This window comes from Aythya fuligula, chromosome W (assembly GCF_009819795.1).
Source record: "Aythya fuligula isolate bAytFul2 chromosome W, bAytFul2.pri, whole genome shotgun sequence".
Taxonomy (NCBI): Eukaryota; Metazoa; Chordata; class Aves; order Anseriformes; family Anatidae; genus Aythya; species Aythya fuligula.
Genome location: NC_045594.1, coordinates 15,160,844 through 15,187,035, shown reverse-complemented (window position 1 = coordinate 15,187,035; position 26,192 = coordinate 15,160,844). Strand labels below are relative to the sequence as shown.

The window sequence follows — 26,192 nt, the reverse complement described above, 5'->3', positions numbered from 1 at the left end:
ACTCCATACAAATGCTCACATGAAGGGCTTAGGGAAAGCACCAGAAATAAGTAGGTGATAAACTACTATGTAGCTTTAAAGGCCTAGGATAAATCTGAAGCTAATTTTCAGAGTTTATTTTCGAAGAAAAATGAGGTAATTGTTTAGAAATGCAATAATCTTGGTTAGAAAATACACAAATGCAGCTATTTAAGCTTGATGCATTTTTTTCCAAGGGAAAATTCCTACTGGAATCATTCATTATTTTCAATCATTTCAATATTTCACAATCCTTTGATATTTCTATATCAGTTTGAAATTATTGCTGTCTCTGTTATGAGTTAATCAGCAGAGGGCAATCTCTTCCTTTAAAAATACAAGAAAGTATGGCTTAAAATTACAGAAAATAAATGCTTTTCTTTGCAGTGCTTTTGATTTATCTCACAGTTTTAAATTTCATAAATATTTATAAGTGCAATGTTATTTTTAATGTAATACTTCTAAACTGAAACAGAAATATGCTTTTTTTAAAAAATATAGCTTTTTTTCTTTTCTTTTTTTTCAAGAGCTGGGCAGCTGAGTTCTGCCAGAACCGCTCTCTCTCTCCTCAAAGGGAATGGGCGAGAAAATACAATGAAAAGGGCTCAAGGGTTGAGATAAGGACAGGAAGATCACTCAACAATTATCGTCACAGGCAAAATAGGATCATCATGGGGAGATTAATGTAATTTATTACCTATTACTAACAAGCTAGAGCAGTGAGAAACTAAAAACACTTTCCCCCCCATCCACCTTCTTCTACATCCTCCCTCTGAACAGTGCAGGGGAACGGGGAATGGGGGCTGTGATTAGTCTGTAACACTTCATCTCTACCGCTCCTTCTCAGTCACACTTTTCCTTTGTTCCCACGTGGGGTCCCTCCCATGGGATACAGTCCTTCTTGAACTGATCCTGCGTGGGCTTCCCACAGGTAGAAGCTCTTGTGTAAGATGCATTCAGGCTTTGTACAATGAGGCTCAGGAGGACTTCTGTGCATGTGCAGTTCTTAGGTGAGAATTCACATAGACTTGTTTTTTTTTTAAATGCACTCACTATTGTGTTGCAATGGTTGACTGAACCAATAGATTCTTGAGTTTTTGTCATGTACAGTCTCTTTTTCACTTGAAAATGGAATGAAAATTTGAGTATGTTCATGTTTGCATAAAAGTCACTTTAATAACCCCAACTATATTATTATATAAAAATAATATTGTGAAAAAAATGCCATTACTTACAATACTAATATTGAACATCATTCCTTAAAAACGTGCTAGGATATGAAGCCTGCTATAAAGCTCTTAATACCCATGATGAGTGTAAAATAGGAGAAAGCACCGCTCAGCAACAACTAAAACATAAGTGTGTTATCAACATTATTTTTCTCCTAAATCCAAAACATGTCACCATATCAGCCACTATGAAGAAAATTAACCCTATCTCAGCTGAAACCAGTGTACACAACTTCTCAAATATAGTACCTTAGCAACTTCATCCGCCAGTTCCCTCAGGATCCTCAGATGCATCTCATCAAGTCCCATGGACTTGTGCACATTCAGGTTCCTTAGATAGTCTCAAACCTGATCTTCTCCTACAGTGGGCAGTTCTTCATTCTCACAGTCTTGCCTTTGCCTTCTGCCACTTGGGCTGTGTGGCTAGAACACTTGCTGGTGAAGACTGAGGCAAAAAGTACCAATAGTTGTTCAATACCTCGACCTTCTTCATATCCTTGGTAGCTAGGTCTTCCGTTTCCTTCAGGAGAGAGCTCACATTTTCTCTAGTCTTCATTTTATCACTGATATACTTCTAGAAGCCTTTCATGTTGCCCTTGATGTCCCTGGCCAGATTCAATTCTGTCTGGGCTATAGCTTTCCTAACTTGATCCCTGGCTGCTTGGATAATGTCTCTTCATTCCTCCCAGGTTACCTGTCCTTGCTTCCACCCTCTGTAGGCTTGCTTTTTGTGCTTGAGCTTGACCAGGCACTCCTCATTCATCCATGCAGACCTCTCAGTGTTTTTGCCTGACTTCCTCTTTGTTGGAATGCATCGCTCCTGAGCTTGGAGGGGGTGATCCTTAAATATTAGCCAGCTTTCTTGTACCCCTCTTCCCTCCAGTGCTTTATTCCACTCTTCCAAGTAGATTACTGAAGAGGCCAAAGTTTGCTCTCCTGAAGTCCAGGGTTTTGAGCTTGCTGTGCACCTTCCTCACTGCCGTCAGGATCTTGAACTCTACCATTTCATGGTCACTGCAGCCAAGGCTGCCTTTGATCTTCACATTCTCCACAAGCCCCTCCATCTCCAGCCAGAGCTCCATGCACTCCAGCTGGTCATTGACATCCCCTCCTTGTCTCCTCCTGGGTGACATCCCCTCCTCATCTCCTCTGCCTGTCCTTCCTAAAGAGCCTATATCCTTCCTTTACAACACTCATCTGCAAACTTGCTGAGGGTGCACTCTTCCCCTTCATCCAGGTCATTGATGAAGATGTTAAACAACACTGGAGCCAGTATTGAACCCTGGGGTGCACCACTAGTGACATGTTTCCAACTGGTCTTTTATGGTAAATAACAAGATTAGATTGGATGATTGGAAGCTACCACTTTTTTGTCATGGTTCTTTGCCTTCATTGTCCATTGATCTGTTAAATGAAGTTTAACAGGAGAGGGAAATATTTGAATAGGAGAGGGAAAAAAAAAAAAAAAAAAGAAATAAGAATTACCCTCTTTCACATCCTGGAGGCATAGTGTTCTTAAACACTTCTCTTAAAACTAAATAGCACACACACTTAAATAGTACATTATAGCAAAATGAAAAAATGTCTTTGAGCAGTAAACAGAAAGCTGTCCTGAAAAACAAAGGAAAATTTTCTTCAAATATGCACAAATACATTTACCTAAACTGAAGTGATTGTTTAGACAAAGTGTATTTATGTATTCAGGGATCTGTAGCAACATATGTGTACGTGTTTATGTGTGGGTATTTGAGTAACATGGTATGTTATGTCATTTAATATTTCTGTGGCTAGTAAAATAGGCAGATCAGGTTTTGTACTGTGTCAGTAACATAGAAATATTTATAGAATAGTTTTTACCATTTTAAGTTGACATTTTTCTTTGACAGGACTATAACCAAGTTCATGATGAGTTATGTATATACCTGTACTGTTGACATTTTATCCTAATGGATCTATTAGTCACTAGAAAATAGTTTTGTCCTAAGTTTGAGAAATAGCTTTTTGTGCCTTTTCATCAGTTTGCTTTTACCAAAGTTTTTTCATAATCATAGAATTATAGAATCATAGAATGGCTTGGGTTGGAAGGGACCTTAAAGATCATCTATTTCCAACCCCCCCTGCCATTGGCAGGGATGCCACCCACTAGATCAGGTTGCCCAGGGCCACATCCAACCGGATCTTGAAAGAATGACACAGTGAAAGTCACAGAAAGACTGATTCATTTTACTGTTTGTCCTTTTAGTAGAGAATAAATTGCGTACAGATGTTTCATTTCTGGTTTTCTCCCTGTTTTGTTTTGAAAACCTCATTTTTTTCTACAGAGATTGATTGCCAACAGTGTCTGTTGAAGAAGTTGTTTCATGTAATGGAAATATTCTTATGGATACGTTTTTTTTTGGGGGGGAGAAAAGGTATGAATAGAGATAAAAGTGATAATTCAGGCCTTTATAATCAGATATTCTATAAAAATGCAGTAATGAACATGCTGATAAATTTATGTAGCTTTATTTGTTAGGCAACAGCTTAAGTGATAGTCAGGCAACCTGAAGTTTATATATGGGAAACATGAAAGCTGGACAGTAAGTGACAAAACAGTAACACCCTTTTTTTGGCCTGTAGTGTGATTTGCATTAGCAGAACTAGTCTGTATGTTAGCTTTGGAGTCTCACAGAATCACTGAATCGTCTAGGTTGGAAGAGACCTCCAAGATCATCGAGTCCAACCTCTGACCTAACACTAACAAGTCCTCCACTAAACCATATCCCTAAGCTCTACATTTAAACGTCTTTTAAAGAGCTTCAGGGATGGTGACTCAACCACTTCCTTGGGCAGCCCATTCCAATGCCTAACAACCCTTTCAGTAAAGAAGTTCTTCTTAATATCCAACCTAAACCTCCCCTGGCGCAACTTTAGCCCATTCCTCCTTGTCCAATCACAGGGCACATGGGAGAATAGGCCAATCCCCACCTCGCTATAGCCTCCTTTAAGGTACTTACAGAAAGCGATAAGGTTGCCCCTGGGCCTCCTTTTCTCCAGACTGAACATGACCATCTCCCTCAGCCGCTCCTCGTAAGACTTGTTCTCCAGACCCCTCACCAGCTTCCTTGCCCTTCTCTGGACTCGCTCGAGCACCTCGATGTCCTTGTAGCGAGGGGCCCAAAACTGAACACAGTATTCAGGGTGCGGCCTCACCAGAGCCGAGTACAGGGGGACAATCACTTCCCTAGTCCTGCTGGCCACACTGTTTCTGATACAAGCCAGGATGCTGTTGGCCTTCTTGGCCACCTGAGCACACTGCTGGCTCATATTCAGCCAACTATCAACCAATACTCCCAGGTCCTTCTCTGCCTGGCAGCTTTCTAACCACTCATCTCCCAGCCTGTAGCACTGCTTGGGGTTGTTGTGCCCCAGGTGCAGGACCCGGCACTTGGCCTTGTTGAACTTCATACAGTTGGCCTCAGCCCATCGGTCCAGCCTTTCACAGAATCACAGAATTTTCTAGGTTGGAAGAGACCTCAAGATCATCGAGTCCAACCTCTGACCTAACGCTAACAGTCCCCACTAAACCATTTCCCTAAGCTCTACATCTAAACGTCTTTTGAAGACTTCCAGGGATGGTGACTCCACCACTTCCCTGGGCAGCCTGTTCCAGTGCCTCACAACCCTTTCAGTGAAGAAGTTCTTCCTAACATCTAACCTAAAACTCCCCTGGCTCAACTTAAGCCCATTCCCCCTCGTCCTGTCACCAGGCACGTGGGAGAACAGGCCAACCCCCACCTCGCTACAGCCTCCCTTGAGGTACCCATAGAGAGCGATAAGGTCGCCCCTGAGCCTCCTCTTCTCCAGGCTGAACAAGCCCAGCTCCCTCAGCCGCTCCTCGTAGGACTTGTTCTCCAGGCCCCTCACCAGCTTCGTCACCCTTCTCTGAACCCGCTCAAGCATCTCCATGTCCTTCTTGTAGCGAGGGGCCCAAAACTGAACACAGTACTCGAGGTGCGGCCTCACCAGAGCTGAGTACAGGGGGACGATCACCTCCCTAGCCCTGCTGGTCACACTGTTCCTGATACAAGCCAGGATGCCGTTGGCCTTCTTGGCCACCTGAGCACTCTGCTGGCTCATATTCAGCCGACTATCCACCATCACTCCCAGGTCCTTCTCTGCCTGGCAGCTCTCCAACCACTCATCTCCCAGCCTGTAGCTCTGCTTGGGGTTATTGCGCCCCAGGTGCAGGACCCGGCACTTGGCCTTGTTGAACTTCATGCAGTTGACCTCAGCCCATCGGTGCAGCCTATCCAGATCCTCCTGCAGAGCTTTCCTACCCTCAAGCAGATCGACACACGCACCTAACTTGGTGTCATCTGCGAACTTACTGAGGGTGCACTCGATGCCCTCGTCCAGATCATCGATGAAGATATTAAAGAGGACCGGTCCCAGCACCGAGCCCTGGGGGACGCCACTAGTGACTGGCCTCCAACTGGACTTGGCTCCATTCACCACGACTCTTTGGGCCCGGCTATCCAGCCAGTTTCTAACCCAACGAAGCGTGCGCCAGTCCAAGCCAAGAGCAGCCAGTTTCTTGAGGAGAATGCTGTGGGAGACGGTGTCAAAAGCCTTGCTGAAGTCAAGGTAGACCACATCCACAGCCTTTCCCTCGTCCACCCAGCGCGTCACTTTGTCATAGAAGGAGATCAGGTTCGTCAGGCATGACCTGCCTTTCATAAAGCCATGCTGACTGGGCCTGATCGCCTGCTTCCCCTGCAAGTGCTGCATGATGACTCTCAGGAGGATCTGCTCCATGAGCTTTCCTAGCACTGAGGTCAAACTGACAGGCCTGTAGTTTCCCGGGTCTGCCCTCCGGCCCTTCTTGTAGATGGGCGTCACGTTTGCTAGCCGCCAGTCGATTGGGACCTCCCCGGATAGCCAGGACTGCTGATAAATGATGGATAGTGGCTTGGCCAGCTCCTCTGCCAGTTCCCTCAGTACCCTTGGGTGGATCCCATCCGGCCCCATCGACTTGTGCACATCTAAGTGCCGTAGCAGGTCACCAACCAGTTCTTCATGGATAATGAGGGCCACATGGATAATGAGGGCCACATCCTGCTCCCCATCCCCTTCCACCAGCTCAGGGTACTGAGTATCCAGAGAACAACCGGTATTGCCGCTAAAGACTGAGGCAAAGAAGGCATTGAGCACCTCCGCCTTTTCCTCATCTCTTGTAACTAAGTTTCCCCCCGCATCCAGTAAAGGATGGAGATTCTCCTTAGTCCTCCTTTTTGTGTTGATGTATTTATAGAAACGTTTTTTGTTATCTTTAACGGCAGTAGCCAGATTGAGCTCCAGATGAGCTTTGGCCTTCCTAATTTTGTCCCTGCACAGCCTCGCTACTTCTTTAAAGTCCTCCTTAGTGGCCTGCCCACTTTTCCAAAGCTTATAAACCCTCTTTTTCCTTCTAAGATCAAGCCACAATTCTCTGTTGAGCCAGGCCGGTCTTTTTCCCCGCCAGACGAGCTGGCGGGGAAAAAGATCCTCCAGATCCTCCTGCAGAGCCTTCCTACCCTCAAGCAGATCAACACACACACCGAACTTGGTGTCATCTGCAAACTTACTGAGGGTGCACTCGATCCCCTCATCCAGATCATCGATAAAGATATTGAAGAGGAGTGGCCCTAGTAATGTGCCCTGGGGGACATGACTAGTGACCGTCCTCCAACTCGATTTAACTCCAGACCTATCTAGGTCTAGACCTTTATGTTTACTTCTAAACCTATTTCCTTCTAAATAGTATCTAAATTGCGCTACTGTAATTGCATCTTCTTATATCTTTCCTTTCCCTAAATAAACAATTGATATGTTCCATATCGTAGAAGGGCACCTCACATTTAATGAGGAAAAGTTGTATTTCATATACTTATCCATACTGGATGAACTAGTTATTAGTGACTAAGATAACTTTTTACTTTTCTGAGTGACATCAGAAAACTACTTATTTTGTTGCTAATAAAAACTTTTGCTTATAAAAAGAGGATTGAAAAATTTAGGAGAGAATAATAGGATAACTGTAAAAGTACATATATGAAGATATTGATTCTGTATTTGATTTGTGCACCTAACCTCCCTTCTCTCCTCCTTTGGCATGGCTCACATTGTGTGTCTAACACCTGCAAGAGAAATCTGCTGGAGGAATGAGTTGTGTTTCGTGGTGCTTCTCTTGCTCTGTAACTGAAAAGGATTTTGTCAAGGAGTATATTATTAGTGATAATATGACCTTTAAAATGCAATTTTCAGAAGCTTTTTCTATTATCTATATAGATAACGATATATTCCTAGATAACAGCTTGCTTGAATGTTTTGGTTCCAGCTCCATAGCAATGGCATAGTGTTTGTTGTCTTTCATGTCTGATTCAGCTTAAAAGTAAATAAGAAATCAGGAAAATTCAGGGCACTGATTTCAGTTCATAAATAAATTTCTGATATATTCAGCTACTATCTAAGCTTTTTCTGAGCCCTATTAAAATAATAATCAGGTATAGACATGACTTTTCTTCTATTATTCCAGTGATTTGTTATATAAAAGTATTATAAGTAGAATATAACAATACATTTTTTACTGAGTCATTTTCAAATGAAGTCACAAAATAATTTGTTTAAATCATTATTGTTTTATTATAGTGCCTATGGGTCATGGGTTAGGACTGATTATTCAAAGCATTTTACTGACAATGAACAGTAACAACAAAAATATTTTCTGCAAACTCAAATTTTTAGATTCTGTTATGTGTCTGTGGAATTCTTTTTCAAAGGATATGCTATTTTGCCTATTTAGAACTTGGAATATAAAATAGGAAAGGATGACAAATTTGTATTTAGGCAGTTTTGATACCCCGTTCACCTTTTTCAGTAACTGCAGGATGATTAGCATTGTACCAAGCCTCCTTCCAGCAAGTCACAATGTATTTTATTAATTTAAATATAGTTCTTAAGTATAGCACACCATGAAACCTCTTCCCTATTTAACCTAATCCATTCTGTGCTTCATAGTTGCTCAAAGGAAACAACTAACTCTCTACAGTTCTTTTCCAAAATAGTTCTCTCAGGCTGTTATGTAAATCTACTTTCCTACCTTGGACTGATCATCCTAGTTCTGCTTTCTGACACGTTAAGTAACACATCCTCAACCTGTTAAATGTTCGAGACAGTGAAATATAGCCTAGTATTAATCTCTTTGAACACCTGTTTCGAATATGTGCAGGTTTGCAGGAAAGCCTTTATTTTTGCATTTGCTCTTGATTTAGTAGGTCCAAGAAAAAGGAAAAGGGCAAAGGATAGATGAAGATTTCCTCCAAAGCTGCACGTCTTGCTATATAGCCCAATAAGGCAAGGTATTTGTATGAACCACAGCTGAAGATTACAAGTCATCAGGGTCTGAACCTGTAAATGACTCATGACTTTTGTTGACTGGATTAAATAATTGTTTTTGCTATAAACAAGAGCTACATTCCTAAGAAATTAATCACTTTGGATTTGTAGTCCTCTCAAGACAAGAGAGACAAATTCTTTGTCGTGATTGTGTTTTTTTGTACAGACTTCCATTCAGCTCCCAGACTGTTTGGATTTCATGCTATTGCTGTCAATTATGCAGTCTATGTAAATTATACCATCCAGACCAGGCTGAATTATCAAGCACAGTGATATTAATTACTGACAGGCCAAACACTGTAACCACAGTCCTTTTCACATAGGTTTGGGAAATCCTGTTACAAAACAGAAATTATTTACTAAGATGTATTTTTCCATATGAAAGAAATTCTTTAAATGGGCATCTTTAAATGGGCATCTTAAAATGGGCTAGTCCACACAAACCATTGATATGAAAAAAACCTTGCCTACTGCATCTCAATCATATGGCTTTCTTCTGTGGATTTAAGATCATGTCCTGATTTCGGCTAGGATAGAGGTAATTTTCCTTCTAGTAGCTGGTATGGTGCTGTGTTTTAGATTTAGGATGAGAATAATGTTGATAACACACTAATGTTTTAATTGTTGCAGAGCAGTGCTTACACTAAGCCGAGGACTTTTCAGCTTCTCACTCTGTCCTACCAGTGGGAAGGCTGGGGGTGCATCAGGAGCTGGGAGGGGACAGACCCAGGACAGCTGACCCAAAATGGCCAAAGTGGTATTCCATACCATATGACGTCATGCTGAACAATTAATATGGGGCCGGCTAGGGTGGGGAGACTGGCTGCTTGGGGATAGGCTGTCCTAATAAACTGTCTTTATCTCAACCCACAGGCTTTCATTGTTTTCTGATTCTCTCCCCCTATCCCAGAGAGGGAGGGGGGAGGGTGAGCGAATGGCTTTGTGGTGCTTAGCTGCCATCTGGGTTAAACCATAACAGATCAGAAGAAGAAATTATTTTGAAATAGACTGTGCATGTCTCCCTCATAAATCTTTCTTTTAGGCTAGAAAGCTAGCTTGGAAAAATTACATAGACGGTATCAAAAGGAATATAAAAATTGGAACTTTTTTCCATGCTTGCTCCAGCATTGACTGTAACCACTGTTGTAAGATTCCAAAAGGTTGGTGTATGTATGGAGAGAATATGGAAACAGACCTATTTGCTGGCCCAGCTGGCCATAATTTCAGAGCTCAAGAATAATAATTTTTTAAAAAATATATCTGAATATATTGCTATATCATTTTGTCATAAGTAGTGAACAAATACTTGGGGCATTGTTCTTTGGGAAGAATACAAAGCCAAAAGAATACATAATTGAGTTTGAGAACAAATATACGATCTTCTCCAAGAGTAAAACAAATATTTCTGTTTCACGAAAACTTTAGTTTGTGCTTAGTAGAATAACATTTCTCATTATTTGCTGTGAGATGGTAGAGACCCTTCATGATTTGTCCAGACATTCAGGATGGGTGAATATGATGTTCCAGAAGAAAATATACTTTCTTAGAAGTTGCAGACTTGGGTTCTAATAATAGAGAACATATGTTCTCCCTATCTCTAGGATGCACATTTTTCACGTTGAACTTGGAGTTCTTGATTTCTGCTCAAGTAAACTAGTTGCAGGTATAAAGTTTTGTTAAGTAAGAAGTAGTAGCATCATTCTCCCAGGCCATCTAAAAAGGGGGGTGAGGGGTTGTATGTTTGTTAGCAGGATAAATTTATTTAATAAGAACAACTCCCTATTTGAAGAGATTACTTTGTACTGTAAATTATGAACATTTAAAAAAAGTAACTGGTAATCATTTCTAAGAATCTAGCTTTTCTTTTTTAATGGTAACTTCTGTTATGTTTGTGGTAACATTAAAACTTTTTTTTTTAATGAATCTATTTCAAAGGCAAATATCCTCCTCCCCATTCTCTGTACTTCCATCAGTTTAACTCTGCCAAGCTAACATCCTTAAAAAGCAGATGTTGAGGGATTTCTTGAAACAGCAAAAATCCCATGGCTTGCTGTAGCTGAGCAAACCAAGCTACCAGGGCAACTATGAGAAGTTCCCATGACAGTGTTCCCACATCACCCAATTGAGGAATTCAGGAAAATATTGTTACCAGTAGCTGGCCTCAAGGACAAGGTCTATGTGACTGCTAATCACAAGGGGGTTGTTTTCTTGCAGGTGGGGTTGTTTTCTTGTAGCTGTTTGTCTGAGTGCTTTTGACCAATAATCTTGTGTGAAACACTGTCCACCCCTGTTAAGTTCTCTATAAAAGTTAGGCTATTCGGGCAATAAAATGGAGCATGATCTGACTCTACTGGTGTCTGTCGTGCTTTCGGCCGTGCTTCCTGCAACATATGGCGCCCGAACAGGCTGAGACCCGAACAGGCTGAGGCCGGGACATCGGAGCAGCGCCGGGACATCGGAGCGGCGCCGGGACAGAGATCCGAGGCACACGGCAAGCCGACCACCGAACAGAGAGAAGCATTGAAACACCCTACTAACCGACCTGGGCAACGGCCTCGGGGTGAGACGCGGAATCGCGGAGAGACGCGGAAAAAGGAATCGCGGCGAGACGCGGAATCGCGGTGAGACGCGGAATCGCGGAGAGACGCGGAAAAGGGAATCGCGGTGAGACGCGGAATCACGGAGAGACGCGGAATCGCGGTGCGATACGGGCCATCCGAGATCGAGTTGCTACGGGAGACCAGAGGCGTCAGTGGACAATGGCGGCCGACCCTCACCGTGTGGCGAGTCGGCACAGAGCAGAGGGACGGAGATCAGGACCCTGCAGCCTGTCTGATGTAACCATGGAGGCAGCGGCAGCAGCGGCTGTGCTGCTTCTCTCTGGCATTCTTTTTATAAGAAGTTATCTTGCAATGCAAAAAAAGACTATTCGTCCCCAGATCGGTGTTATAACTATGTTTCTGGATAACATTCCGTGGGGTTGCCACATTCTACAGACTATTAATGACGATTTAGCTCTATTGCAGGGCAGGAGAGCAGAGACGCAGATTACACCGCCAAATGACCACCGTCAGGCTCGTTCACAAACAGCTTCTAGGGTTGCAGCTGGCACGGCCTGCAGCCGTATAGCAGACGTTACACTCTCTTTCCTAACTAGTAATCATGTGTCTCATCCATTTGTGGTGAATGGTCAGTGGCAAAAAGAAAAGGGGGAGAGTAAGGGGTGACAAAGACGGAAACGGTGCCAGGAGGATGCCACTGACACTAACAGCATGGGTAATAGGAGTAGTATAAGTGACACAGGTGCAGGGCGGTGGTGGGTGCTGCCGCGCTGCGGGACACTCTGCCTGCTGCTCGCCCTCACCGGCCTGTGCACTGCTGCCGACGGTGCTAGAGCAAAATGTGAAGACTGCTCAGATGGCAGTGATGAGAGTGCTTGTGTGAAGAAGACGTGTGCTGAATCTGACTTTGTGTGCAACAGTGGTCAGTGTGTGCCAAATAGATGGCAGTGTGATGGGGATCCGGACTGTGAAAATGGGTCTGATGAGAGTGCTGAGCTGTGTCATACGAGAACATGCCGGGTAAATGAAATCAGCTGTGGTCCTCAGTCAACCCAGTGTATCCCAGTGTCCTGGAAATGTGATGGTGAAAAAGACTGCGACAGTGGAGAAGATGAAGAGAGTTGTGGCATTGTGACTTGTAGTGCAGCAGAATTCACATGCAGTAGTGGGCAATGTATTTCCAAAAGCTTTGTCTGCAATGTTCAAGATGACTGCAGTGATGGTAGCGATGAGTTGGAGTGTGCACCTCCTACCTGTGGTGTTCATGAGTTTCAGTGCAAGAGTTCTACCTGCATCCCTATCAGCTGGGTGTGTGATGATGATGCTGACTGCTCCAACCACTCGGATGAATCTTTGGAGCAGTGTGGCCGCCAGCCTGCACCTCCAGTGAAGTGTGCTACGAGTGAGGTGCAGTGCGGCTCAGGTGAATGTATCCACAAGAAGTGGCGATGTGATGGAGATCCTGATTGCAAGGATGGAAGTGATGAAATTAACTGCCCTTCTCGGACCTGCAGGTCAGACCAGTTCAGATGTGAAGATGGGAACTGTGTCCATGGGAGTAGGCAGTGCAGTGGTGTGAGAGACTGTCTGTATGGCACTGATGAAGCAAACTGTAACAATGTTATTCAGTGCTCTGGATCTGGCAAATTCAAGTGAAGAAGTGGAGAATGCATAGATATCAATAAAGTGTGTAACCAGCAGAGAGACTGCAAGGACTGGGGTGATGAGCCCCTGGAGGAATGCATCATAAATGAATGTGACTGTCCAGCTGGGTTTGAGTTTATAGACAAGAGAAACTGTGGAGACATTGATGAATGTCAAAACCTTGGTATCTGTAGTCAAATGTGTATCAACCTGAAAGGTGGCTACAAAAGTGAACGTAGCCGTGGATATCAGATGATTCCTGCTACAGGAACCTGGAAAAGGCCATACTGGTACAAAGACACAAATAACACCTGTGATTGCAATGACGCTGCTAAGCAGGGTTTAGGGGTTTATAGCACGGAGACAAGGGGTAACAACTACAGTGTTTGGAACAATTGTACAGCTTTGGCCTTACCTCCTGATGTGCTTCTGATTTGTGGGGATGGGGCCTGGCAGGGTATCCCTGCAAATGCTATCAGATGTCCATGTTACATAGATAAACTCATTGTATTTGCTCCTAGCTTGTTACAGTTGCGTGAGATCACCAGACATGACAATGGACATTGCTTGCACTGGATTGCAATGATAATGTTGAATTGTGTGGGGTTGCAGCTAGAGCGGCATTAGCAATTTCAGTGCCTGGAGTGGCATCTGCGGCCACACGTAACAACTTAGAAAAATTGGTATGCTGGGCCGAGAGGCAAGCCTATGCCATGACAGAGATACTTGAGGAGATGTTACCAGATCAAAATAGTCTGCGACATCTGCTTTTACAGGATCAAGCTGCTATTGACATCTTGCTTTTGGCTCAAAGGAATGGGTGTGAGGACTTTAAGGGAATGTACTGTTTAAACCTTTCTGATCATAATGAGTCAATTCACAAATCCATTACTTTCCTGAAAGAGCACATGAGAAAGATTCAATATGGTATCAATCCTTTCAATCAATGGTTCACTGACTTGTTTGAAACAAAGTGTAGATGGTTGCTGGGTTTAATCACAAGGGGATTAAGGATTTGGTTTATGGTGGTGGTAATTATCGTTGTGTGTTGTAAGTATAGCTAAAGAGTTACTTGTAAAACTGCTGTGTCAGGCTTGGTTTGCTCAAAAAAAGAAGGGGGAATTGTTGAGGGATTTCTTGAAACAGCAAAAATCCCATGGCTTGCTGTAGCTGAGCAAACCAAGCTACCAGGGCAACTATGAGAAGTTCCCATGACAGTGTTCCCACATCGCCCAATTGAGGAATTCAGGAAAATATTGTTACCAGTAGCTGGCCTCAAGGACAAGGTCTATGTGACTGCTAATCACAAGGGGTTGTTTTCTTGCAGGTGGGGTTGTTTGTCTGAGTGCTTTTGACCAATAATCTTGTGTGAAACACTGTCCACCCCTGTTAAGTTCTCTATAAAAGTTAGGCTATTCGGGCAATAAAATGGAGCATGATCTGACTCTACTGGTGTCTGTCGTGCTTTCGGCCGTGCTTCCTGCAACAAGCAGATATTTTATATGCACTAAAATCATATCTGCAAAATGAAAGCTTTCTTTAAAATTAGCTTAAATATAATTTTTAATGCGAACGTTTTATTAATTTCAGCTAAATAGTATTGGATTAGGATAAGCTTATTGTGAAATAAGGGCCCATATACACATTCATTAATTCTCCTTTTTGCGTAATATCATCCCTATTACTATTTTTCTTAGTTTGAACATATCTTATCATCATTCATTCATAACCTCACATTGGTGAGATGGCCAGTCTGAAAAATTATTCTTGTTAGTCTTTTTCACTGCACATGAACTCTTTGTAAACACAGAAAATGAAGTAAATTTTATTGTTTTCTTTGTTTCAAATTAGGTTCATGCACAGTTAGTTCGAGAAGTCGATGTAGAAAAGGTGTCAACTTTTGGGAACCCCTATGTAGATGCAATAAGAAGTTTATGGAATGACCCTGGAATCCAGGAATGTTATGACAGACGACGGGAATATCAGTTATCAGATTCAACTAAGTAGTAAGTATATAGTGGCTACAACTCTTTTATTTTCTGTTTTTTTCCTAACAAAGCAATTCTTTTTATTAAATTTTTTTATATACATATCTGTATGGTGTTTTTGTGTGTGTGCATGCATATGTGGCAGAAACATACGCTTAATAACTTGAACGTAAAGGCTACTTTAAGGATGGTAGTGTATCTAGTATGAGTATGATTGTTTCCCAAAACATAAGCCTACGATCATTTGAAATCTTACAGTAAGTTTATTACTAGGGAGAGTTAATTGGTGTTAATTGCTGATGTTTTTTCTTGTTCTTTTGTTAGTTCTGTTCAAGCACTTACTCTCCTCTGACATAAGCTCACAGATGCAAGCTGGGCAAAAGTACTTTCATGGAGTATAATGACAGCAGTGAACACTGGGAAATGCAACCAAGGGAAGCCCTCCATGCAATTCATACAAATTATAATGCCCTAGAACTTCTGTTTTATATTTTATTTTCTTCCCCTTTCCTTTCTTTCCCTTTTCTTTTGCAGTCCTGGTGATGAGGTAAATAGTACCAAGCAAGTATTCTTGTCTTGTACAATTACATCTTCTATACAAACAAGGCCTAATCTTGAAAGAACATGGCTGCTAAGAAGGCAAACATATAACATATAACAAACATATAAGATTTCAATTTGTAAAGTGTTTTTTTTAAAGCATTTTAAGTTAAATCCTATTAGTTATAGATCAACTATATATGCGACTAAACCTGGTCTTGAATGCTATGTATCTAATCTCTTGTGGCCAAATTCTGATAAAATAGCAATGTGGAATTTAACATTGGACCCTGAGGACTGCCTAAAGATTGGCTCCAAGAAATTCAGTAGCCCTGAGGAATGTAGTATGTAGATCTGTTGAATTTTTTTGTCTATTGCCCGGCGGGGGGGGGGAGGGGGCTGAAAAACAATGGAAGGAGAGGATGAGAGGATGACCTTTTGGTGTTGCTCATTATTTTAAGTTACCTTATTTGGTTATTAGAACTGTGGCAAAAGCTTAAAATTTTGCTGATGCGATTTAGGCAGCTAGAAAGCTACTGGTACATGAATTAGGTCTGCTCATATTTGCTCTGATACTCTATTATCACAAAGCATTCTGATTTATAAACACCACATACAGGGTTCATGTTTTCCCCTGCAATCTTCTGTCCTATAGAGCTAGTTGCCTTCCCAATATATCATTTTTATTATTTGCATGTGCATATTTCATTGCAGTGGTGCAAAGTACAGTAAAAATTCTCTTGTATTGCATGGGTTCTCAGTGTCCCCAAATATACAATATTGTATTTTCAGTGGTAAGAAAACTAATAATCATAGGATGTTCCATATAAGTGACAGATAATCTTTAGGGTACATAAGCAGTAAAAGAAAATTTTAAGAGACTAATTAGGCTGACAATATACTTTCATTTTGAAATGAACAGCAAATGTAAGTAGAAGTTGAAACAGAATTTTTCTTATACTTTGAATTTGTTATAGTTGTAGGTCCTAACTTCTATTTCAATTTTGAAAACAGTATCACATCTATTGTGGAATCAATCCATATATTTTAATGGCTGCCTTAGAGGACTAGAATTAGTAAGTCTCTAAAGTAGGAAATAAGCATCTAATGCTAATTGTCAGAGTCCAATACACTCTGAATAGGTTCTTTTAGATATTCCATGCATGAAGGGTGTAACGTTTAATATCAAATTTACTTATTTGAAGATAGTTGCTGTTATATGGGATTTCTGATTTAGCAGAGTGATATAAAGTATACTGAAATCACAATACAAATGTAAATTACACTTAGCAAAATATAACAATTGCAATACATACAGTGCTGCCACTCCATAATATTACTGTATTCCCTGGTGAATGGTGAATTTCTTTAAATCCCTGTTTTCATAGAATCATGGAATCACTAAGGTTGGAAAAGACCTCTAAGATCATCTAGTCCAAATATCCCCCTACCACCAATATTGTCCACTAAAATATGTCCCTAATAAAATAACAATAACAATAACAATAACAATAACAATAACAATATGTCCCCAATAAAAAATACTTCTATAAATGCATTAGTAACAAAAGGAGGACTAAGGAGAATCTCCATCCTTTATTGGCTGTGGGGGGAAACAGAGAGACAAGGGATGAGGAAAAGGCTGAGGTGCTTAATGCCTTCTTTGCCTCTGCCTTAGTAAGACCAATTATTCTTCGGGTACCCAGCCCACTGAGCTGGAAGACAGAGACGGGGAGAAGAATGAAGCCCTTATAATCCAGGGGGAAATGGTTAGTGACCTACTACACCACTTAGACACACACAGATCTATGGGGTACATCAAAGGGTGCTGAAGGAGCTAGCCAAAGTGCTCAACAAGCCACTCTCAATAATTTATCAGCAGTCCTGGCTGTCCAGGGAGGTCCCAGTTGAATGGAGGTTGGTGAATGCGACGCCCATCTACAAGAAGGGCAGGAAGGAGGATCTGGGGAATTACAGGCCTGTCAGTCTGACTTCGGTGCCAGGGAAGGTCATGGAGCAGATCATCTTGAATGCCATCTACTGGCACACACAGCATAACCAGGTGATCAGACTCAATCAGCATGCTTTTATGAAATGCAAATCCTGCTTGACTAACCGATGCACAGCCTATCCCCGAGCAGCTGGTTCCCCCACCCCTGCCACCCCCTCATATTAATTGTTCAGCATGACGTCAGATGGCATGGAATACCCCTTTGGCCAGTTTGGGTCAGCTGTCCTGGGTCTGTCCCCTCCCAGCTCCTGATGCACACCCAGCCTGCCTGTTTGCAGGACAGTGTGAGAAGCTGAAAAGTCCTCGGCTTAGTGTAAGCGCTGCTCTGCAACAATTAAAACATCAGTTTGTTATCAACATTATTCTCATCCTAAATCCCAAACATGGCACCCTACCAGCTACTAGGGGGAAAATTACTTTTATCCTAGCTGAAACTAGGAAAATATCTACCCCTTATTCCAAACCATTTATGTCATGCTCAGGTTACACACTTTCCAATACATTCTAATTAATCACCACCTTCATAGATGTATATAAAATGTCCACTAAATTTAGTCTGTGACTGACTTTGAGCTCCATCTGTCCCAGCAGTATTTCAGGGCAGAAGAGATGGTGTGTGATGTTGGATCGTCACACGTTGAAGCCTGTTCTCATTCCATCATACCTCTGTGCTTGTCCAGTTCTATTAACATTCATTCATTGTTGTTTGCCGGACAGTTACTGTGATACCATTAATGGGACATTATCATATAGCAATCACAATGGTGATGACATACAGTATTATATAATAATTAACACGATGCAATTCAACTCATGAGCTATTCTCACTCAGTATTAAACCCCCTTGAGGTACACACCGGACCTCCCCATCCTTTTGCATTACCCACCAAGTGCACCCAGGTCCTGAGCAAAAGCAATCCCACGAATGGGATGCCTTTTCCTGAGGCAGGAATAGCCCAGACTGTCTTCCCCAGCATGTTTCTTACATGCACTACAGGGACTTTGTCCCCTTCTACAGGATGTACCAGGTTTGACTGCGGAGGTCCAGTTCGGCTGGCAGATCCCCTAGTGTTGACTAACCAGGTGGCCTTTGCCAAATGTGTATCCCAGTGTTTGAATGTCCCAGCACCCATTGCCTTCAGTGTAGTCCTTAACAATTCATTATATCGTTCAACTTTCCCGGAGGCTGGTGCATGATAGGGGATATGATATACCCACTCAAAATCATGCTTTTCGGCCCAAGTGTCTATGAGGTTGTTTCGGAAGTGAGTCCCATTGTCTGACAGTGATTTTAGGGGGGGCATGTTGCCATAGGACTTGCTTTTCAAGGCCCAAGATAGTGTTCTGGGCAGTGGCATGGGGCACAGGATGTTTCCAGCCAACTGATGCTTTCCCGCAATACAACAGGACCCATCAGAATCCTGGAACAGGGCACATTGCTTCTCATTTTCTGGTAGCTTGTTATACATTGCGGCTTCTTCAGCACAGGCCACCTCCTCCTCTGGCGATATCCCCAAATATTTGCCTTCTGGCCAGTCCACAACTACTTCCAGGATTCCTGGGTGACTAGAGTTTCTATTTGAGCCCGCTGAGTAATCAGTGCAACCCACTTGCTCCATGTAGCATCAGTTGCATGGTGTGTAAAGGGGGTCCTTCATTTTAACACCCAGCCCAGTACCGGCAGTTGGGGTGCCAGGAAGAGCTGTGCTTCAGTTCCAACCACTTCCAAAGCAGATCAAACTACTTCATATGCTGCCAATATCTCCTTTTCAGTTGGAGTATAGCGGGCCTCAGATCCTCTGTATCCCCGACTCCAAAACCCCAGAGGTCGACCTCGAGTTTCCCCAGGTTCTTTCTGCCAGAGGTTCCAGGTGGGGCCATTCTCCCCAGCTGCAGTGTAGAGCACATTCTTTACATCTGGTCCTGTTCGGACTGGCCCAAGGGCTACTGCATGAACTGTCTCCTGTTTAATTTGTTCAAAGGCTTGTCATTGCTCAGGGCCCCATTCAAAATCATTCTTCTTATGGGTTACTTGGTAGAGAGGGTTTACAATCAGACTGTAATTTGGGATGTGCATTCTCCAAAACCCCACGACACCTAGGAAAGTCTGTGCTTCTTTTTTGCTAGTTGGTGGAGACATAGCTGTTATTTTGTTGATCACATCCATTGGAATTTGACGACGTCCATCTTGCCATTTTATTTCTAAAAACTGGATCTCTCGTGCAGGTCCTTTGACTTTATTTTGTTTTATGGCAAAACCGTCCTTCAGAAGGATTTGGACTATTTTCTTCCCTTTCTCGAAAACTTCCTCTGCTGTGTCACCCCACACAATAATGTCATCGATGTACTGCAGGTGTTCAGGAGCTTCCCCCTGTTCCAGCGCAGACTGGATCAGCCCATGGCAAATGGTAGGGCTGTGTTTCCACTCCTGGGGTAGTTGATTCCAAGTATATTGGACACCCCTCCAAGTGAAAACAAACTGTGGCCTGCACTCTGCTGCTAAAGGGACGGAGAAAAATGCATTAGCCATATAAATTGTGGCATACCATTTGGCTGCCTTTGATTCCAGTATGTATTGGAGTTCCAGCATGTCTGGCACTGCAGCGTTCAGCAGTGGTGTGACCTCATTCAGGCCCCGATAGTCTACTGTTAGCTTTCACTCACCATGAGACTTTCCCACTGGCCATACGGGACTATTAAAAAGTGAATGAGATTTGCTGATCACTCCTTGGCTTTCCAGTAGATGAATTAGCTTATGGATGGGAATCAGGGAGTCTTGGTTGGTGCGATATTGCTGCCCGTGCACTGTTGTGTTAGCGATTGGCACCTGCTGTTCTTCAACCCTCAGCAACCTGTGGTGGTTTTACTGTGCTGGGCAGCTAAACCCCACAACTGCTCTCTCACTCCCCCTCCTTTAGATGAGGAGGGGGAGAAGTAAAGCAAAGAGCAACTCACAGGTTGAGATAAGGATAATTTAATTAAAGGAAAATAATAATAATAATTAAATAAAGATTATTATGAACTAAACAATTTAACTAAGGGGAAATAAAAAGGGAAAGGGGAAAAGGGAGGGGAAAAGGGAAAAATAAAAAGAAGGGAGGAAAACAAACAAATAAAATAAACGAAGGCTATATGGAAGTGCAGAGGAAAGAAATTACTCTCTACTTCCCACAAATGAGCGATGATTGACCACGTCCTTGAAGCAAGGCCTCAACACACGTAGCCGGTGTTCGAGAGGAGGACCGACGTTTTCCCAACAAGAGCCCACCCCTCCCCTCCTCTTCCTGTTTCCACCTTTTATTGCTGAGTGTGACATCACATGGTATGGAATATCCCTTTGATTGGTTTAGGTCAGCTGCCCTAGTGATGTTTCTCTCCTCACTTTTTGCCCACCCCCTAGGAGGGTTAGAGAAAGGCCCAATGCTGTGCCACTGCTGCTCAGCAGTAGACACAACACTGGTGTGATAACACTGCTGTTCCAGCTAGAAGTGCAGAGCACAGCACTGTATGGGCTGCTGCCGGGAAAGTTAACATTCCAGCCAGACCCAGTACACAACCCTACAACAGAAGGATCCTCCAAGAGACCAGGCAAGGTAGACAAGGTAGACAACTGTTTAATGTCCTCCATCTCCAAGGCTGCTACGCCAAAGGCCCACCGGTACCCTTTTGGGTGCTTGAAGTATCCTCTTCTGAGTCTATGCCAAGGATGCACGGAGCCTCCACGGCAGTCCCAGTAGGGTGCCTTTGCCACTCATTCCCAGTTAGACTCACTTCAGCCTCCAATACTCCAATACAGTTAACTGCTGGGATCCCCCTGTCACCCCATAAATACATAAATATGGCCCTTTATAGCTTGATGGCATTACAGTACACTGTGCGCCTGTGTCTACTAAAGCCTTATACTTTTGTGGGTCTGACGTGCCAGGCCACTGAATCCACACAGTCCAATAAACACGACTGTCCTTTTCCTTCCCCTGGCTGGAGGCAGGGCCCCTCTAATCCTGGTCATAATATTCATTACTGTGTCTTGGGGACTTCCTGCTGGATATTGGAGCATGAATTTTCTCAAAGATTCACCCTTTTGCAGTTGTTTTTCCTTGCAACTCAACAATTAAAACATCAGTGTGATATCAGCATTATGTTCATCCTAAATCCCAAACACAGTACCCTACCAGACTAGAATTCTACTTTACGTTACCCTACTTTACTAGAAGTAAAATTAACTCTATCCTAACTGAAACCAGGACAGCAACAAGTTTGATTCCATCTAAATTGATCAAAGAATAAAAAGTTATACTATGTACTATACATACCTGCTAATATGGTAACAGGAAGTTTGTCTAATCTTCTGAGAAAGATCTCAATAATTTTCTTCAGACAGGATTTTCTGTGAAGCTATTTTATTCGTGACTGCAGTGGCGGGTGTCCTGGAAGCAGGAGCGCCCAGCAAAAGTATATCATAACCTTATATTCCCTATTACCCAACGCTTAATTCCCCCCCTATTTCCTCATTGGGTGAGTACTACAACTTCACAAAGTACTCGATGATTATTACTGTAACCTATATGTACAATTTAATTTGACCAGCCATTAATTTCTCCTTTTCCTTTTTTTTTTTCCTTCTTCTCTCATGACTAGAGGGCCCATGATTTTTGTTTTTACTGTTTTCGTATTGCTCATCCTGTTTTTCTTAGCTATCCTCCTTATTTTGGGACAGTGGGACCTTCCCCTTATCTGCTTAATATATTCCCCACTGATATGCCTCATAATCACTTTTGAATATGCAGTGGTAGTGGAATTTTCCACTGCAAAAACACACTCTGCTTCAAAAACACAACTTTGTTTCTCACATTCTGCAAAAGTGGGAAAGTAAGTAAAGGAAAATATGGTCATGAGAAGAAAGTTAAGATAAATCTGTATTTCTTTGCTTCAAAGGAAGGATGTACAAACTGCATTAAAATCTGAATTCCAGTGCAAGTAATTCTGCTACACAGGTCTCTCCAAGAAAGGAAGGAAGGAAGGAAGGAAGTGCATATGGTGGCTCTACCCCTGCCAGCAACTAAGTACCCACCTAGCTGCTCACTCTTTCCCAAGTGGGAGGGAGGAGACAACTGGAAGAGCAGAAGTGAGAGAACCAGTGTGTTGAGATAAAGGCAAATTAATAAGTGAAGTAAAGGGGGGGGTGAGAAAAAAAAAAAAAAACAACAACTCACAAGTGATACAATGGCAGTCACTTACCACCTCCCACAAGCAGAATAATGCCCAAACAGTGTTCAAGCAATGGCTTGGAGAAGACCTTGAAAAAGACCTATCTCCCAGTTTTTATTGCTGAGAATGATGTTATATGGCATGGAATATCCCTTTGGTCAACCTCTCTGGGAAACTGTGGTGGTTTTACTCAGGTGGGCAGCCGAGCTCCACCACAACCGCTCTCTCACTCCCCCTCCTCAAAGAGGAATGGGGAGAAAATACGATGAAAAGGGCTCAGAAGTTGAGATAAGGACAAGGAGATCGCACAATAATTATTGTAACGGGCAAAACAGACTCGGCATAGGGAGACAGTAAGATTTATTGCTTATTACTAACAAGCTAGAGAAGTGAGAAACAAAGGAAAGAAACCAAAAACGCCTTCCCCCCCACCCACCCTCTTCCACCTCCTCCTCCCCAAGCGGTGCGGGGGAACGGGGGAATGGGGGTTGAGGTCAGTCTATAGCGGTTCTCCGCTGCTCCTCCTCGGTCACTCTTGTCCCCTGTGCTGTGGGGTCCCTCCCACGGGATGCAGTCCTTGATGAACTGATCCGGTATGGGCTTCCCACAGGCAGCAGCTCTTCCAGAACTGCTACAGATATGGGTCCATACCATGGGGTCCATCCCTCAGGAGAAAACTGCTCCAAACTGGGTCCCCCATGGGCAGCAGCTCCTGCCAGATCACCTGCTGCTGCGTGGTCTCCTCTCCAAGGGCTACAGGTCTGGCCTGGAATCTGCTCCGGCAGGGGTCTTCCACAGGCCGCAGCCTCCGTTGGTGCAGGTCCACCTGCTCCACCGTGGTCTCCTCCATGGGCTGCAGCATGAAACCCTGTTCCACCGTGGTACTCCATGGGCTGCAGGGGGACATCCTGCTTCACCATGGTCTTCACCACAGGCTGCAGGGGACTTCTGCTCCGGTGCCTGGAGCACCTTTCCCCCTCCTTCTTCACTGACCTTGGCACCTGCAAGGCTGTTTCTCACTCCTCTCTCTCTCTCCCAGCTGCTGTTCCCCAGCAGTTTTTTTTTTCCCCTGTCTTAAATATGCTCTCACAGAGGCACAAACAACATCACTTACTGGCTCAGCTCTGGTCAGCAGTGGGGCCCTTACCTAACATGGTGCAGCTTCTATATCCTTCTCACAAAAGCCACCCCTATGGCCCCCTGCTACCAAAACCTTGCCATGTAAACTCACTACATAAGTGCAGATATCTAAGGAAGGAAATAGGACTCTATAAGGAATGTAAGGATTTTGTGTAAACTTTAGAAGGTGCTACTGGTGAAATGAGTAAAAAGATTTCCATTTTGTACATGTGTAAAAGCAGAACTTAAGCAGAAATGAATGAGTATGACGAAAAGATATGTAATTTTAAATGATAAATTAGTGCTTCTAGAACTTAATTAAAACAGTGATTTGTGTTAGGACAGAAAAAATCCCAATTGCTCTTTAAATGGTTTCCAATAACACAAATGAGACTTTTCTATTTTTTAATGTCCCTTTAAATTACTGTCCTTCTAAAAAAAGATGTGAACTTGTGTGAGTCAACACAGGTAGGCAGCAGGAACAACCACAGACTCGCGGCTAAAATGCAAAGAGTAGATTTATTCTTGTTACCTCACCATCCAGGGAATCCCGAGAAGAAGCACACAAGTGGAGGCACACAAGCAGTGATGCAGGAAATGCTAACAGGGTCCATGCTAGGAGATCACCAACCTGCTGGTTTCACCTGTTTTTATCAAAGGTTCATGCACACACTGTTTTTACCACCATGCTGTGATCCTCACTGTGCTTCTTTGATCATCTCTGTACCAAGGCCAGGAACTCAAGTGCGTCTGATAGGGTGCCTCTGAGTCTACCAAACACCACCCGTTTTATCTATGCACAGATGTGCTACTTGCCAAGCACACAGAGCATAAACAGCAGCAGACATAATTTAAATGTTTTTCTACATTGCTGCTCTCCAGACTGCACATTCTCAGCTGCAAGGTCACTTGAACCTATTTACAATCCTCCTCACCAGTCTTTTGTTTTTAACCCATTCCTCCCAACAGGACTACTGCATATCTTAGTAATATGTCCACTATGCCCATGGTGCTGAGGTACAGTAACTAGGTTTACACATTAGATATTACAGCAGAGGCTTTCCAAAGGAATGCAACAAGGCAATTGTATGAACGGGTCACGTACAATTTTATTCTCTTAAAATTCTCCTGTTTTCATGAATACCACTATAACATATAATGATCCTTCTTGTACCCTTATTTTTTCCCAAATAAAGTCACAAAATAAAAATAAAACCTCTGTTTTTGGTGGTGGTACCAGTGTATGTTTAACTCTGTTTTGTGTGAAAGAGATAAAATATGTACTTTGAGGAAAAGGCAAGATGACCCAGGCCTTGGAGATGTCTAAAGAATGATTAACTGAGGAACTGCTAACCAGGAAGACAATTATGTTGACATTCTTGAGGGAAACATTCTGAATTACATCTTTGAATCAATCATCAATCAACCTGTCATGAATAGTTGGCTGAAAAACAAAGATTAGGAGCATTCTAATGTTATGTCTCTGTGAACTATCCTCATAATAGTAAAAATCATGCCCCTGGGCTGGGACACCCCAGCCCAACAAGGGACCATTCCTTTCTGAGGATGTGCAGAATGATTCTGTCATGTCAGCATTATGCTAATTATGTAACCAATCGGAGGCTAGGGGATTGTACAAACATGTAAATGTAAGGAACTTTATAAAGAGTGGTATAGAAAATCCGTAGGTGTGCCAGCTTTGTGAGAAAACACCTGGTACCCAGACTTCTGCAACTCTGAAATATACAATATTTCAACCTAGTGTGTGGATTGGCTTATTGCACACTGGGTAACAAATCCAAACTTTTTATTGGACAACAATTTATGGTGACACAGATGGGACAGCCTTAGAGCCTTTCCCAGATCGTCTTGTTGGCTGCCAGTGGGGAGAGGGGATTTGCAGGACTCCAGCATGCACAAAACAACCAGAGTTGTGGGTATAGACTGTTTCGTGCGGTAAAATGGGGACTAGTCCTTCCTCAGAACCAACTCCTTGTTCACCTTTAGGATGCATCCCTAAGAACTGGAATAAGTTTGGTGGGGATCCCCTAAATAAAGGAAAACTGAAGCAATATTGCATGCAGTAGTGGCCTAAATATAAATTAGATGATAGGGAAAAATGACTGAGATTGGTTACTTTGCATTATAATACTATTTTATAACTGATGCTATTTTGTCAAAACAGGCAAATGGGATAAATAGGTAATTAAGCACCTTATTTAGATTTTTTTTTCTTTATGGAATGATCATGATACTAGGAAAAATGTAAACTGTTAATCAATGATGGTAATGTAATGATGATGATGTCTGATAAAGAGATTAAGCATCTCTCTAGGTGTTGCTCAGCATGTAGTATCGGAAAGAGGTGTTTGAAACAAGGTGAAGAGGAAGAAGATGTACAACATTTGGTATCCAATGAAAGAGATTCAGATCGAGGAAGTATTGTAGATGAAAGGCA

The 26,192-nt window shown here is 42.8% G+C and overlaps 1 protein-coding gene across 2 annotated transcripts in view; it reads left to right on the top strand.

Annotated features, from left to right (window-relative positions):
* Positions 1 to 26,192, top strand: part of LOC116501389 (guanine nucleotide-binding protein G(q) subunit alpha-like) — a 136,927-nt gene that overhangs the window by 48,572 nt on the left and 62,163 nt on the right. For both annotated transcript variants that reach the window (XM_032206914.1, XM_032206913.1), the window contains one exon: positions 14,720 to 14,874. In XM_032206914.1, coding sequence (XP_032062805.1) covers positions 14,720 to 14,874 — 155 coding nt within the window. The remainder of the gene's footprint in view (positions 1 to 14,719; positions 14,875 to 26,192) is intronic.